Genomic DNA, 15,000 nt, shown 5'->3' with positions numbered 1-15,000 from the left:
GAGGTAGTAGTAGTGGTAGTGGTGGTGTAGGGTGGTGGTAGTGGTAGTGGTGGTATAGGGTGGTGGTAGTGGTAGTAGTAGTGGTAGTGATAGTGGTAGTGTAGGGTAGTGGTAGTAGTGGTATGGGCTAGTGGTAGTGATGGTGTAGGGTAATGGTACTGGTGGAAGTGGTAGTACCTTGTTGGAGGCCATGTCACCGACGCTGCGGTGGGTCTGGATGGTCTCCAGCTGGTCCAGACACCAGTCTAACTCAGCCAGAGTCTCCCTGGCCATCTGCTGGTACGTCTCATCTACACACATACACAGGAAAGGAGAGGGTGGCATTAATGTGCTGTGTGTATTATTATAACCGGTCTCTCAGCGTTGATATAATATAGTGTATCATAATATAATGGTCTGTGTACCGGGTCATATTCTCTGCATCTGTGTGTTCTCTTGAACTGTATCAGTCAAATTGCTACATTTGTCATTTCATAGAATTGTTCAGTTGAGACTCCAGATTGACACTTATTATTGAAATCATCTGCAATTAAATGCAGCCAATCGGTATCCATTATTGAGAAAGCCACAGGCCATTGTGCTGCAAATTCTCCTATTAATATCGGTGCATTTTTTATGAGTTTTTGGAAGCTTGAGTGCACACTACCAAAACACTGTGAGTTGTGTGGGAGAGTGTTCCCAATCAGTAGCGACTAAAGAAACCTACCAGAGAGTGTTGCCTGAGGAACAGTGGGTTGGCTTGTCACTGGTGACCTCCTGTGGACATATAGATCATTACAGCATCAGAGGAAATGATAGTGTGCTCTCTACTGGACTCTAAGAACATTACGGTTGTATAGGGCATGAATTGTGTAGTATAACAACATAACACTGGAAATAGATAAGCAAACATATTTAACCTCATCTGTATTATGGACAATAACATTTGTGAGGAATCATAAACTATTTGCATAGATCTGCATCGCAGTCTTTTGAAATATTGTTGTAGCCAATAACATTAAAAACAATGCCTCCTTTAAGCGAGGCTCTCTCAGCTCTCAGCTGTCTCTTTCTCTACATAGAGGTTCAACTTGCAGTCTAGTGAGGGAGGATTCTGTTTGGAGCTGAGAGCATCATGCTCACTAATTATGGCTCTAGATAATTCCATGGTGCATTGTTACTGCTCATATTGACGTACTGCTAAAAAAGCCTGCCAACTCATGCTCTGCCTGTTTCTTGCATTACAAAGGAGGATATATTTAGCATTATTGACCACTTCTATCCTTGTGAATACCCAGTCAGTCAGGTAGTCAGGCAGTCAGTCTATCTGTCAGTCTGTCAGTCGTAGTCAGCGAGTCTTTCAGTCAGTCAGGGACTTCCACTGGGGACATGATGATCTCAGCAGAACACGATAAAGACACAATGTGATGAGAGTATTGCCACATTATAGCCTACTGATATATGACACAATTCTGACAAAATAGAAGGAAGAAATGTGATATTTACTAAAACTACATATGAAGAGTTTCATTCAAAAACACTAAATATCAATTTTCAGAAATGTTGGTAAATGAATTGTTATTGTTTACCGAAATTATGAAACAGATTGGTGTTTTTCACTATCTAATCATGGCATTTGGTTGTTCAATGACAGACATGTATTTGTTTCAATCTATCACTTGATTGTTTCATTTCAGAGAGACAAATAATAATCTATTTTTTGTTGCAAAATTCTATATATCCGCCTCATTCTCAGAGAAATAAGGAGTACTGTTTGGTTTTACACAGTCAAATGTAACAAATAACTACATTTTTTTATAAGGAAATGTACTAATGATACATTTCTGACATCAATATAATAAAAAATAACTATTATAATAATTCAATACAGTAATATGATATCTGTATATAAAACATTTACATTTAACATTTGAGTCATTTGGCAGGTGCTCTTATCCAGAGCGACTTATAGTAAGGCATTCATCTTAAGACCCAGTAGCTAGGTGAGACAACCACATATCACAGTCAAATATACAGGGCACGAACATTCCATTCCAGCTAAACAATGGATATATAGCGTTTTGCAAAAAAAAAAACATTTTCATACACATCTAAAAACTATTAAGGAAACATCTGAGAACAGTAATATTTTCCACACACATGAAGGTACCCACAATTAATCATTCCTGATGAGAAAAAAACACAAATGTGAAAAATTGGTTGATATAGTGTTTTGGAAATAAACTCTTCATATTCCAGTGAGAATAAGGACTGCACAGTTACAATATAGAAACAGTGGGAAGATATAATTCATGCTTCGATAGAGAAGAGAGATGTGACCACATTAAGAGGGGTTGAAAGGGTAACGTGGCTGACGGAATGCTACTGACTTGTTAGTGGGTGTCGTGACATTGGCGAGGATGGTGAAGTTGCTTCTTACAGTTCGTAGACTGGCCAACACCTGGGGGACGGACGGACGGTGGGTGGTGGGGGCGGCGGGGAGAGGGGCAGAGAGCGGAGCGAGACAAATTCACTACATATTCAGTTTAGCCCCTTTCAAGTTCTTTACTGCATGTTCTGTCTTTAGGCAGGAAGGCTGAAGTGTTCGCTACTTCATCAACAAACTGCTGAGCTGGTGCTTACCTGAGCAAAAGGGGTGACTATGAGATCTTCTGCATGCCTGTAGAAAGAGAGATAGAAAATGAACAAAGGAAGGAGATGACAGTAAAGTCAGCAGGACAGATTGAGAGCTATCGCTGAAGTGTAACCTCTATGACAGTTTACATTAGCAGATACCGGATATATATTTGTGAATCAATGGTTTCCATAGCCCTTCTGAATCTAAAGAAAATATTTTTGGTTCTGACCAAAAAGCATCTTTCTGAAATGGAAGCAGACCAAGACAAATTACACCGCTGTGAAGCGAAAAAGATTTTAGTATGAACATTAGCATAATACTGCCATAATCATAATAATCATAAATGCCAAGTCGGCTGATTGTGATTGTATAGTGAGTAATGTATAGTGTTGCAGCAATCTGGAGTGTCAGTGAGGCTACTTTCACTCAGAGGGGTTTTAACCATGTGGATTAGCCAAGGTGGTTTTGATGGCATGTGATGAACACAGGAAGTGGAGATTGTAAGGGGGTACCTACTCACCAAACCAGGGTTCAATTAGCACAGTACTTTAGCTGGGCTTGATTGAGTTTGCCTGATGCAATGGAACCAATGGAATAGTCTTATAAGTTCAAACCCCGCCCAGGTTTGATACTCACCCCTCGCTGTTGATGGAGGAGTTGCGTGACATGGTCTTGGGGGACATGTCATAGTCGGAGTCTGATCGGTACAGGAAGGACTCCCTGCGCTCCCCGCGACTCCTGCACCCCTCTGTGGTAAAGGAGGGGTGCAGCCCCAGCACAGGACTCGCCTGCGAATCCATGGGGCTGCGGCCGGCCGACGGACCATTCTCTGAGTCAAAACTGAAAGACAAAGTGAGAGAGACAGGGAAGTTGTCTGGATCAATGCTTCATTAAAGGTATTTTCCTGTGTTTTATACATATTTACACACTAAGAGGTTGGAATAAATCTGTGAATTTGTTAGAAATGATGATAATGCCATTTTAGTGTAAGAGTTGTTTAAAAAGACAGCCTGAAACTGCCTGTGTGAGGAGTCTGGATTTCATGCTGATTCTCTCCTGATTCCGGGAAACCTCCAACCTCTATTTTGGGAAAATCACTGAATGTATTGAATGTTCCTGGAATTTTGCAACTATAGGTGGGAAGAAGTTTTGACCTGCCTGGTGACATCACCAGACTGCAAATTAGGTAACAGACCAATGAGAAAGAGAGTTCCAAACCTCTTTGCCAATAACACCTAGTATTCCCCTCCCCACTCAGACCACTCCCAGACAGACAGTCCTAGCAAAATTCTTGCTTGAGAAATTACTCTTTGCAAAGTAGCTATTTTTGTATCTTTTTGACCATTTTAACTTAAAACAATCTCACCAAGGTACTTATTGTTTCCCAGGAATGAATTGATATTGAGATATTTAAAACAATATACACTGCTCAAAAAAATAAAGGGAACACTAAAATAACACATCCTAGATCTGAATGAAAGAAATAATCTTATTAAATACTTTTTTCTTTACATAGTTGAATGTGCTGACAACAAAATCACACAAAAATAATCAATGGAAATCCAATTTATCAACCCATGGAGGTCTGGATTTGGAGTCACACTCAAAATTAAAGTGGAGAACCACACTACAGGCTGATCCAACTTTGATGTAATGTCCTTAAAACAAGTCAAAATGAGTCTCAGTAGTGTGTGTGGCCTCCACGTGCCTGTATGACCTCCCTACAACGCCTGGGCATGCTCCTGATGAGGTGGCGGATGGTCTCCTGAGGGATCTCCTCCCAGACCTGGACTAAAGCATCCGCCAACTCCTGGACAGTCTGTGGTGCAACGTGGCGTTGGTGGATGGAGCGAGACATGATGTCCCAGATGTGCTCAATTGGATTCAGGCCTGGGGAACGGGCGGGCCAGTCCATAGCATCAATGCCTTCCTCTTGCAAGAACTGCTGACACACTCCAGCCACATGAGGTCTAGTATTGTCTTGCATTAGGAGGAACCCAGGGCCAACCGCACCAGCATATGGTCTCACAAGGGGTCTGAGGATCTCATCTCGGTACCTAATGGCAGTCAGGCTACCTCTGGCGAGCACATGGAGGTCTGTGCGGCCCCCCAAAGAAATGCCACCCCACACCATGACTGACCCACCGCCAAACCGGTCATGCTGGAGGATGTTGCAGGCAGCAGAATGTTCTCCACGACGTCTCCAGACTCTGTCACGTCTGTCACATGTGCTCAGTGTGAACCTGCTTTCATCTGTGAAGAGCACAGGGCGCCAGTGCCGAATTTGCCAATCTTGGTGTTCTCTGGCAAATGCCAAACGTCCTGCACGGTGTTGGGCTGTAAGCACAACCCCCACCTGTGGACGTCGGGCCCTCATACCACCCTCATGGAGTCTGTTTCTGACCGTTTGAGCAGACACATGCACATTTGTGGCCTGCTGGAGGTCATTTTGCAGGGCTCTGGCAGTGCTCCTCCTGCTCCTCATTGCACAGAGGCGGAGGTAGCGGTCCTGCTGCTGGGTTGTTGCTCTCCTACGGCCTCCTCCACGTCTCCTGATGTACTGGCCTGTCTCCTGGTAGCGCCTCCATGCTCTGGACACTACGTTGACAGACACAGCAAACCTTCTTGCCACAGCTCGCATTGATGTGCCATCCTGGATGAGCTGCACTACCTGAGCCACTTGTGTGGGTTGTAGACTCCGTCTCATGCTACCACTAGAGTGAAAGCACCGCCAGCATTCAAAAGTGACCTAAACATCAGCCAGGAAGCATAGGAACTGAGAAGTGGTCTGTGGTCACCACCTGCAGAACCACTCCTTTACTGGGGTGTCTTGCTTATTGCCTATAATTTCCACCTGTTGTCTATTCCATTTGCACAACAGCATGTGAAATGTATTGTCAATCAGTGTTGCTTCCTAAGAGGACAGTTTGATTTCACAGAAGTGTGATTGACTTGGAGTTACATTGTGTTGTTTAAGTGTTCCCTTTATTTTTTTGAGCAGTGTATGTGGGGGATTGGAAATGATGCAGACAATAACTTTGATGGAAGCTACAATTTATCTGCAATATTAAAGCTGCTCCACCCCACCAAAAAATAAAATACATTCCGTGTTGAAGGAGAGACAGACATGTATTAACAATAGTTCAGCCCAGGACAGCTGATCTGCATATATACACAAGAGCACCATACCAATCTAGCGTTACAGACAACCACATGACCCCAAACACAAGATTAGGAGTAATCTCAAAGAGATCCAGTCAAACAGAAGCTTAGTGAGAGTTTAGCCAAAGTGTACACAGAAACATACTTCTTAGGTTTAGAGGGGGGTTTCTCTTTATGGAACCAAACACGCGCAAGCACACACACACACACACACACACACACACACACACACACACACACACACACACACACACACACACACACACACACACACACACACACACACACACACACACACACACACACACACACACACACACACACACACACACACACACACACACACACACATCACAGGGCCTGATAATGGGCATGGCTACTTGAACACCATGAATACCTGAGAGGAAGGTGGGACTGAGACGACCGTCTGCGCTCTATACTGCGGTTGAGCTTCATACGGCGGAAAAACACAGAATTCCCATGTCCTCGAGTGTGGTCTTGATCAGGGGACACAGGTGAGTTAGCGGAGGAGACGTAGGGAGAGGTGGGGGTCAGGCTGGGCGTGGTCAACCCCTCGGGGGTCTCCCACAGATTCATCTGTCGTGTCAGTTTCCTCTGACTCATCTCTGGAAGCTCTGGGCACGACGGAGAGGACTGACGGAAGAAACCACCATCCCTCTCTCCCTCTTCTTCTCTCTCTCTCTCTCTCTCTCTCTCTCTCTTCTTCTCTCCCTCCCTCCCTCCCGCCAGAAAATACTCTGTCTATCAAACTTTGTCTGCTACTGCCAACACTTCAACCTCCCAATCGGTCTGTCAGTCGCTCTCCCTCCTACGCTCCCCACCCCCCGCCTTGTTCCACGGTTCAGTAGCACAGCTCACGTCCCAGACAAAGAGAGTTCTCCTGCACACACCAGCACACAATCCTGCCAGTCAGAAAGCCCTTGATAACAGACCCTAATCCTGTAGTTTTATTCCTGGTCCCAATCCTCAGAGTCCACGTTCAGTTGAAGTCTTCGAGCTTTGATCCTGAAGCCCTGGAGTACTGCTGCGTTTGCTCACATCTTGTGTTCACCTCCACACCACTTTGTTCCCTGTTTCTCAGCAGTTTGTTCTTCCTGTGTAGGTTTGTTTTTGTTTATTCTGTCACTGAAGGGCGGCGGTGCAGCTGTAACCCACAGCCTCTCTCTCAGCTATCAGCTATCTGAACAGGGCCACTCTCAGGAGAGGGCTTCTGATATTTCACTAGCTCAGCTCTCACTCTCTATCGCTCTGTCTGAGTTCATATACTTTCCCTGTGTGTCCTCCTCCTGCCTCGCTGTACTTGTCCTCGCCGACCAGGCCCCTCAGGGACACTGTGGCTGCCACTCTGCCCGGGTGTCTGCCTGATGTCTCACTCACACCCACACCACCTGGAGGACATACCGACGCCGGTCGGTCCGCTGCTCCGTTTCCTAATCTTTCTCTCTCCCTTTCTTTGCTTTCTCTGCCTGTTCTTTTCTCCTTTACTTTCTTCACCTCCCCTGCTTCAAGCGTGTGCTCTCTTTCTCTCTTCTTATCTCACTGCTCACCATTTCTCTAGCAGCAACAGACCACTGGCAGTAGAGAGAGAGAGAGAGAGAGAGAGAGAGAGAGAGAGAGAGAGAGAGAGAGAGAGAGAGAGAGAGAGAGAGAGAGAGAGAGAGAGAGAGAGAGAGAGAGAGAGAGAGAGAGAGAGAGAGAGAGAGAGAGAGAGAGAGAGAGAGAGAGAGAGAGAGAGAGAGAGAGAGAGAGAGAGAGAGAGAGAGAGAGAGAGAGAGAGGAGTCAAAGAGAAAAAGGAGGGAAGGGCAGAGGAGAAGAGAAGGAGGAGTGACTCATGGCCTGTGGAACTGTTTACAAGAGCATGCATGATTTGTTTCCAAAACATTCTTTTTTAACATCAACAGCCAAGCCAACAGCCAAGCTTTTGACCTTTGCAGTACACAGAAAGATATAGGCCTACTGACCAAGTACAGAGCTACTACACAAACAGACCCCTACTCCGAGAAAATCATTTTATGAAGTTTAAAATGTACTGTATCTGCATACACATCAGAGTGTGTGTGTGTGTGTGTTGTTTCTGACAAAAAGAAGAGAGACAAGAGAAGAGTTTATCTGCATGTATGCATGAACGCTTGTGTATGTGCATGTGTACAACAGTGAGTTTGTGTGTATCTGTTCTTTGTTTTTGCAGCAGCAGCAGAGGTAAATCCCAGTGCATGAATTCTACATACCACTAGGCTGACTAGACAAGGCAGATAGCAGCACAAAGACTATCCACAGAGCAGAACACTATAGAGATGAGATGCCTTGTCAACCACCCATTTCCCCCTCCTCTCTCTCTCTCTCTCCTCCCACACTGTCACTGTCTGCTGTCTCTCAATACCCTTCCTTTCCCTTTCTGCCTCTCTCTCTCTGTCATTCTCTTCCAGTGACTCACCCCAGAATAATGAAGGAAAAACAAGAAGGCACCAGCAGGATGGTAGAGGGGAGCTCAGATCCCATTTGTTTGTGGGGCACAAGGGACCCGTCTGAGCAGAGCCCTCTTAAGTCACGCATGAACAGTCCTTTATGAAATATGGGCTATGGGAACATTGCTCTGATCTGACATCTCTGACTGCTGAAGGATTCCTACTCATTATGATGAATGCAATTAAAAGCTGCAGGGGGTCGATGCTTGTAAAAAGTCAATAATCAAATGATCAGTTATTAAGTAATAAAGCTGGACACAACATTTCACAGTGTGAATTTGTGTGAACAAACACAGCACACATGCATGCATGTGCACACACACACACACACACACACACACACACACACACACACACACACACACACACACACACACACACACACACACACACACTCACACACACCCTAACACAGTGTGATTTTCTACCGCAAACACTCCAGTATCCCTGCACATTGTCAATTTGGTATTGGCACTGTCCCTGTACATAGCTTCCTATCTTATTTGTTATTTATCATGTTTTCTTTATCATATACTGTACCCGTCAAAAGGTTGGACACACCTACTCATTCAAGGATTTTTCTTAAAAAAAATGTTTTTCTACATTGTAGAATAATAGTGAAGACATCAAAACTATGAAATAACACATATGGAATCATGTAGTAACCAAAAAAGTTTATATATTATAGATTCTTTAAAGTAGCCACCCTTTGCCTTGATGACAGCTTTGCACACTCTTGGCATTCTCTCAACCAGCTTCATGAGGAATGCTTTTCCAACAGTCTTGAAGGAGTTCCCACATATGCTGAGCACTTGTTGGCTGCTTTTCCTTCACTCTGCGGTCAAACTCATCCCAAACCATCTCAATTGTGTTGAGGTCGGGTGATTGTGGAGGCCAGGTCATCTGATGCAGCCCTCCATCACTCTCCTTCTTGGTCAAATAGCCCTTACACAGCCTGGAGGTGTGTTTTGGGTCATTGTCCTGTTGAAAAACAAATGATAGTCCCACTAGGCGCAAACCAGATGGGATGGTGTATTGCTGCAGAATGCTGAGGTAGCCATGCTGGTTAAATGTGCCTTGAATTCTAAAGGAATCACCAACAGTTTCACCAGCAAAGCACCCCCACACCATCACTCCTCCTCCATGTTTCACGGTGGAAACCACATATGTGGAGATCATCCACTCATCTACTCGTCTCACAAAGACATTGCGGTTGGAACCAAAAATCTCAAATATGGACTCATCAGACAGATTTCCACCGGTCTAATGTCCATTGCTTGGGTTTCTTGGCCCAAGCAAGTCTCTTCTTCTTATTGGTGTCCTTTAGTAGTGGTTTCTTTGCAGCAATTTGACCATGAAGGCCTGATTCACGCAGTCTCCTCTGAACAGTTGATGTTGAGATGTGTCTGTTACTTGAACTCTGTGAAGCATTTATTTGGGCTGCAATTTCTAAGGTTGGTAATTCTAATGAACTTTCCTCTGCAGCAGAGGTAACTCTGGGTCTTCCTTTCCTGCCAGTTTCATCATAGAGCTTGATAGTTTTTGCAACTGACCTTCATGTCTTAAAGTAATGATGGACTGTCATTTCTCTTTGCTTAATTGAGCTGTTAATATGGATTTGGTATTTTACCAAATAGGGCTATCTTCTGTATACCACCCCTACCTTTTCACGACACAACTGATTGGCTCAAACGCATTAAGAAGGAAAAAAAATTCCACAAATTAACTTTTAACAAGGCACACCTATTAATTGAAATGCATTCCAGGTGACTACCTCATGAAGATGGTTGAGATAATGCCAAGAGTGTGCAAAGCTGTCATCAAGGCAAAGGGTGGCTACTTTGAAGAATCTCAAATCTCAAATCTATTTTGATTTGTTTAACACTTTTTCGGTTAATACATGATTCCATATGTGTTATTTCATAGTTTTGATGTCTTCACTATCATTCTACAATGTAGAAAATAGTACAAAATTATGAAAAACCCTTGAATGAGTAGGTGTGTCCAAACTTTTGACTGGTACTCTACATGTGTTTTTGTTTTATGTTTTATAGTTACACTGTTTTGATATTGGATTACTGCACTGTTGGGTAGAGCATGCAAGTTAAGCATTTCACTGTACTTGTGCATGTGACAATGAAACTTGGATGGGATGACTGTGGACAGCTACTTCTCTTTCATTATGTGATAACAGAACCCCTGGAGAGGAGGACTGTGGACAATGGCATGATGATCAGAGGTCTCACAGGAAAAGGGATGTGTGCCAGCTGGGCGACTCCTTCCTTTGTAAGATAACAACCCTCACAGCTCAATGAGGAGAGAGAGCGAGAGAGGAGCTGGCTAATTAAAATGGCAGTTCATCATGTAGCTCACCCGTGTTTTTCTACTTCTTCCAGTTGGTAGGTGACGTAGCATAGCGTCAACACATCTCACACTAGACACAAGCACAGTAATGGACACAGCAACAAGATGGCAGTTACTGCCAGTTCAAATTGCATGACTATTGGATATGTTTTCATTGCCATGGGAAACCTAACCACCTTCATCGCTTGAGCAAATACTATAAAATGCTCAGCTCAATGGTATTATGGCTGAGTAGGGACCTTTGTACTGGCAGGTGCTGTAAGCGGCTTGTCTTATTGAATTGATAAATCAAGATGATGTTCTATCTAGGCTTTTCTTGCAATGAATATCTAATGAATATGCTGCTCCCTAATACTATGAGTATCTAAAGCATTTTCCCTGCTCTGCAGCCATACTCCTAACCCTCCTCTCTATGCAACACATTTCTATAACAAAGGGGGAGAATTTGATTATAGTCCATTAATAACGCAGCGTTGAAAGGCTTTGAAGCCTGAGTCAATGTGCTGATTAGTTTAATTAAACCTGAGCGTCCTTAATGGACAAGAAAGATTTACATTCTCACTCCTTCCAATGAACCCCCCCTCCCATTGATTATATATTAACAACACACTTGGAGCTTATGAGTGTGTACGTGTGTGTGTGTGATGGAGAGCTGCTGCCACATCAGCGGTTTCCTACAGCACAATTCTCTCTCTCTCTCTCTCTCTCTCTCTCTCTCTCTCTCTCTCTCTCTCTCTCTCTCTCTCTCTCTCTCTCTCTCTCTCTCTCTCTCTCTCTCTCTCTCTCTCTCTCTCTCTCTCTCTCTCTCTCTCTCTCTCTCTCTCTCTCTCTCTCTCTCTCTCTCTCTCTCTCTCTCTCTCTCTCTCTCTCTCTCTCTCTCTCTCTCTCTCTCTCTGCTGGGTGGGTGGGGAGGGATGGAGGAACGGGAGCTGGAGCTTTCATTTATTAAAGTCACTTTCCAAAATCGATCCCTCTATCCCGCTCATTCTTATCCTCTCTCTCCACAAGTTAATGATTAACCTTCCTCAACCACTCCATCCCACCTGCCTCCTCCCCCCCGCTGCCCAGGCCTACCCTCAGCCTGAATGGGGGACGAGAGTGATTTCCTGCCTCCGCTTCCTTTTCTGCCAAGCCAAGCACAGATGCTAATTTCCACGTGCTATGTCAATCTCTCTCCGTGCATTGCCTCACCCAGGCGTTTAGCACCTGCCTGATTGCTACATGCGTGGGGGGAGAGTGGAGGGAGGGAGTGTGGGGGAAAGGAAGGGAGGGGCTACTTTTAAGGCCCCATCGTACAAACACAACTGTATTTATTGCTACGGTCGAATCCCGAACTGAATGTTGAATCAGCAACTGATGAGGCAGGGTAATAGGGCTTTTATTACAGAGCAGCTATCACTCTCTGTTGCAGCAGAGCAGGGGCATGTGTTCATATCAGGCTAGAACGCCCATCACCGACTCAACTCAAAGCACATTTCAAATGAGATGGCCAAGCCAACAACAACACACCCTCTCCTCTCACCATTTCTACCTGCCCCAGCATGCCCTCTGTTTCACGCCAGTTCACGGTGCCATGACACAGACCTGCCTGCCCTGGCTGTGTTTTAAAGGCCAACATTTACACTGCTGCCCTGCCCAACTGCCTGAGCTCTGAGCCCTCTGAGAAGAGGAGAGTGTTGGCCTGGCTGGAGCCTGGCGCTGCGCCACCCTTGGATCAGGGAGGGCATCTGGCCGTCCCAGCCTCACACAGGGCAGGGGGACACCGCAATGCAAGCAGGGGGGTCGGGGGTAGAGGAGAAGGGGTGAGAAAGAGGGATAGAGAGAGAGAGAGCGAGAGAGAGAGAGAGAGTGAGAGAGAACGAGCGAGATAAAGAGAGTAGTTAAAGAGGAAGAGAGAGGGGATTCTCTCTACAGAGTGACAGGCTGGTCAGCTGGTCATCCCAGCGATGCCCTGACTGGCCGGCCGGCTCCATCTGAGACAGCGAGAGAGAGAGAACAGAGGGAGAGAGTTCCCCCGTCCACTGTGCTGCATGCGGTTGGTCAGATAACAGCCAGAGGATTACAGAGCCATAATCCTGCCCACAGGATCAGCGACACCATCCAGAGGGGCCTGACTCAGAGAGCCACTGTACTGGAGCCTTGTAGAGTTTTAGCAAGGCAACACGCAGACACCTTTAAGCTTAAGGATGACATATTGTAGTAGCTACAATTGATTCCACAGACAATCACTCGGCCGACTGACCCCCGGTGGATAGTGGTGTCTTTCATTCAATCCAGAGACGCGCTCTAGTGGATATTCAGTCTCATCAATCAAATGTAGTGTGAAGCCATAGGCTCACTTCAGTCTGAAGGAATGATGGGTTCAAATACTATTCTAAATCTTTCAAATACTTTAAGCGTTTGCTTTAGCCTGCCTGAAGTGCCAGATTGACGGGGTATGCAGCCTTGCGACTATTCTATTAGTTCCATGGCACCAGGCAAGCTCAATCCAACCCAGCTAAAGCATTTCATATAATTACAATAGTACTTAAATCCAGGTCTGCTAGATTAGCACCTGGCAGCACTCAGAATGTATAATGCATTGTACAAATCCAGCGGTTGTAAATTTAACAGATCCCATAACACTGTATTACACAAGCACACCGCTCCCAGCCCCATGCTGTTCCTCCTCCTGTGTAGTTGTGTCTCTGTTGCTGTGTGGTTTTGTCCAGAACATCTGTATTCTCCCCCAAGCCACCAATCCCACCGCATTAGCATCACCACATCAGTTACTCCAACTCTCTGAGAAACTTTGTCGAGGTAGAGAATAAATCGACAGTCATTTTTCCGTTTATCTTCCATCCTTAACTCTACCTAAACTCATTGTCTGCACGTCGCTGTGAAATATGCTTCCTTTCAACAAAACCTTGGCACCGTCTGATGAAATGACCATCGCATCATCAATTATGATGACTGTTCCTCTTGTAATTTACATTTACATTTACGTCATTTAGCAGACGCTCTTATCCAGAGCGACTTACACGGTAAACGATGTCTCAACTATTACAGCGTCTTCGAAGTATTCACACCACTTTACTTTTTCCACATTGTGTTGTGTTACAGCCTGAATTTAGATTTTGTGTCGCTGAATTTGTTCGATTTTGTGTCACTACACACAATACCCCATAATGTCAGTGTAATTTTTTGGGCGGGGACAAATTAATAGAAAATGAAAAGCTGAAATGTCTTGAGTCAATAAGTAATCAAATCAAATGTTATTTGTCACATACACATGGTTAGCAGATGTTAATGCGAGTGTAGCGAAATGCTTGTGCTTCTAGTTCCGACCATGCAGTAATATCTAACAAGTAATATAACCTAACAATTCCACAACAACTACCTTATGCACACATGTGTAAAGGAATGAATACGAATATGTACATAAAAATATATAAATGAGTGATGGCCGAACGGCATAGGCAAGATGCAGTAGATGGTATAGAGTACAGTATATACATATGAGATGAGTAATGTCGGGTATGAAACATATAAAGTGGCATTGTTTAAAATGGCTAGTGATACATTACATCAAGATGGCAAGATGCAGTAGATGGTATAGAGTACAGTATAACATCTACTGCATCTTGCCATCTTGATGAAATGTATCACTAGCCACTTTAAACAAGCCTAAATAAGTCTAAATAAGTTCAGGTGTACAAATGTGCTTAACAAGTCACATATTAAGTTGCATGGACTCATTCTGTGTTCAATAATAGTGGTTAACATTTTTTTTGTATGACTACCCCATCTCTGTACCCCAAACATTTACAGAGTTTAATGGTTGTTATATGAGAAAACTGAGGATGGATCAACAACATTGTAGTTACTCCACAATACTAAAAGTGAAAAGAAAGAAGCCTGTACAGAATAACAAATATTCCAAAACTTGCATCCTGTTTGCAACAAGGCACTTAAGTAATACTGCAAAAAATTTGAAAAGAAATGCATTTTTTTGTCCTGAATACAAAGCGTTAAGTTTGGGGTAACTCCAACACAACACATCACTGAGTACCACTCTTCATATTTTCAAGCATGGTGGTGGCTGCATCATGTTATGGGTATGCTTGTCACCAGCAAGGGAGTTTTGTTGGATAAAATAAATGGAATACAGCTAAGTGCAGGCAAAATTGTATACCAAAACCTGTTTCAGTCTGCTTTCCAACAGACACTGGGAGACTAATTGATCTTTCAGCAGTACAAGAACCTAAATCACAAGGCCAGATCTACACTGGAGTTGCTTACCAAGAAGACAGTGAATGTTCCTGAGTGGCCAAGTTACAGTTCAGACTTAAATCTGTTTGATAATCTATGGCAAGACTTGAAAATTGCTG

General features: G+C 44.3%; 1 protein-coding gene across 2 annotated transcripts in view; it reads right to left on the bottom strand.

Annotated features, from left to right (window-relative positions):
- Positions 1–15,000, bottom strand: part of pde4a (phosphodiesterase 4A, cAMP-specific) — a 66,735-nt gene that overhangs the window by 24,962 nt on the left and 26,773 nt on the right. Inside the window, exons 1-6 of one of the 2 annotated variants that reach the window (XM_014203951.2) lie at positions 6,177–6,512; positions 3,254–3,457; positions 2,623–2,659; positions 2,370–2,440; positions 707–756; positions 178–290 (exon numbers count right to left, since the gene is read on the bottom strand). In XM_014203951.2, coding sequence (XP_014059426.1) covers positions 178–290; positions 707–756; positions 2,370–2,440; positions 2,623–2,659; positions 3,254–3,457; positions 6,177–6,403 — 702 coding nt within the window. In that variant the 5' untranslated portion in view covers positions 6,404–6,512. Of the gene's footprint in view, positions 1–177; positions 291–706; positions 757–2,369; positions 2,441–2,622; positions 2,660–3,253; positions 3,458–6,176; positions 6,513–15,000 lie in introns of those variants that run through there. The other variant, XM_014203950.2, reaches the window with a different exon arrangement.

This window comes from Salmo salar, chromosome ssa06, assembly GCF_905237065.1.
Source record: "Salmo salar chromosome ssa06, Ssal_v3.1, whole genome shotgun sequence".
Lineage (NCBI taxonomy): Eukaryota > Metazoa > Chordata > Actinopteri > Salmoniformes > Salmonidae > Salmo > Salmo salar.
This window is presented reverse-complemented; position numbering and strand designations above follow the sequence as displayed.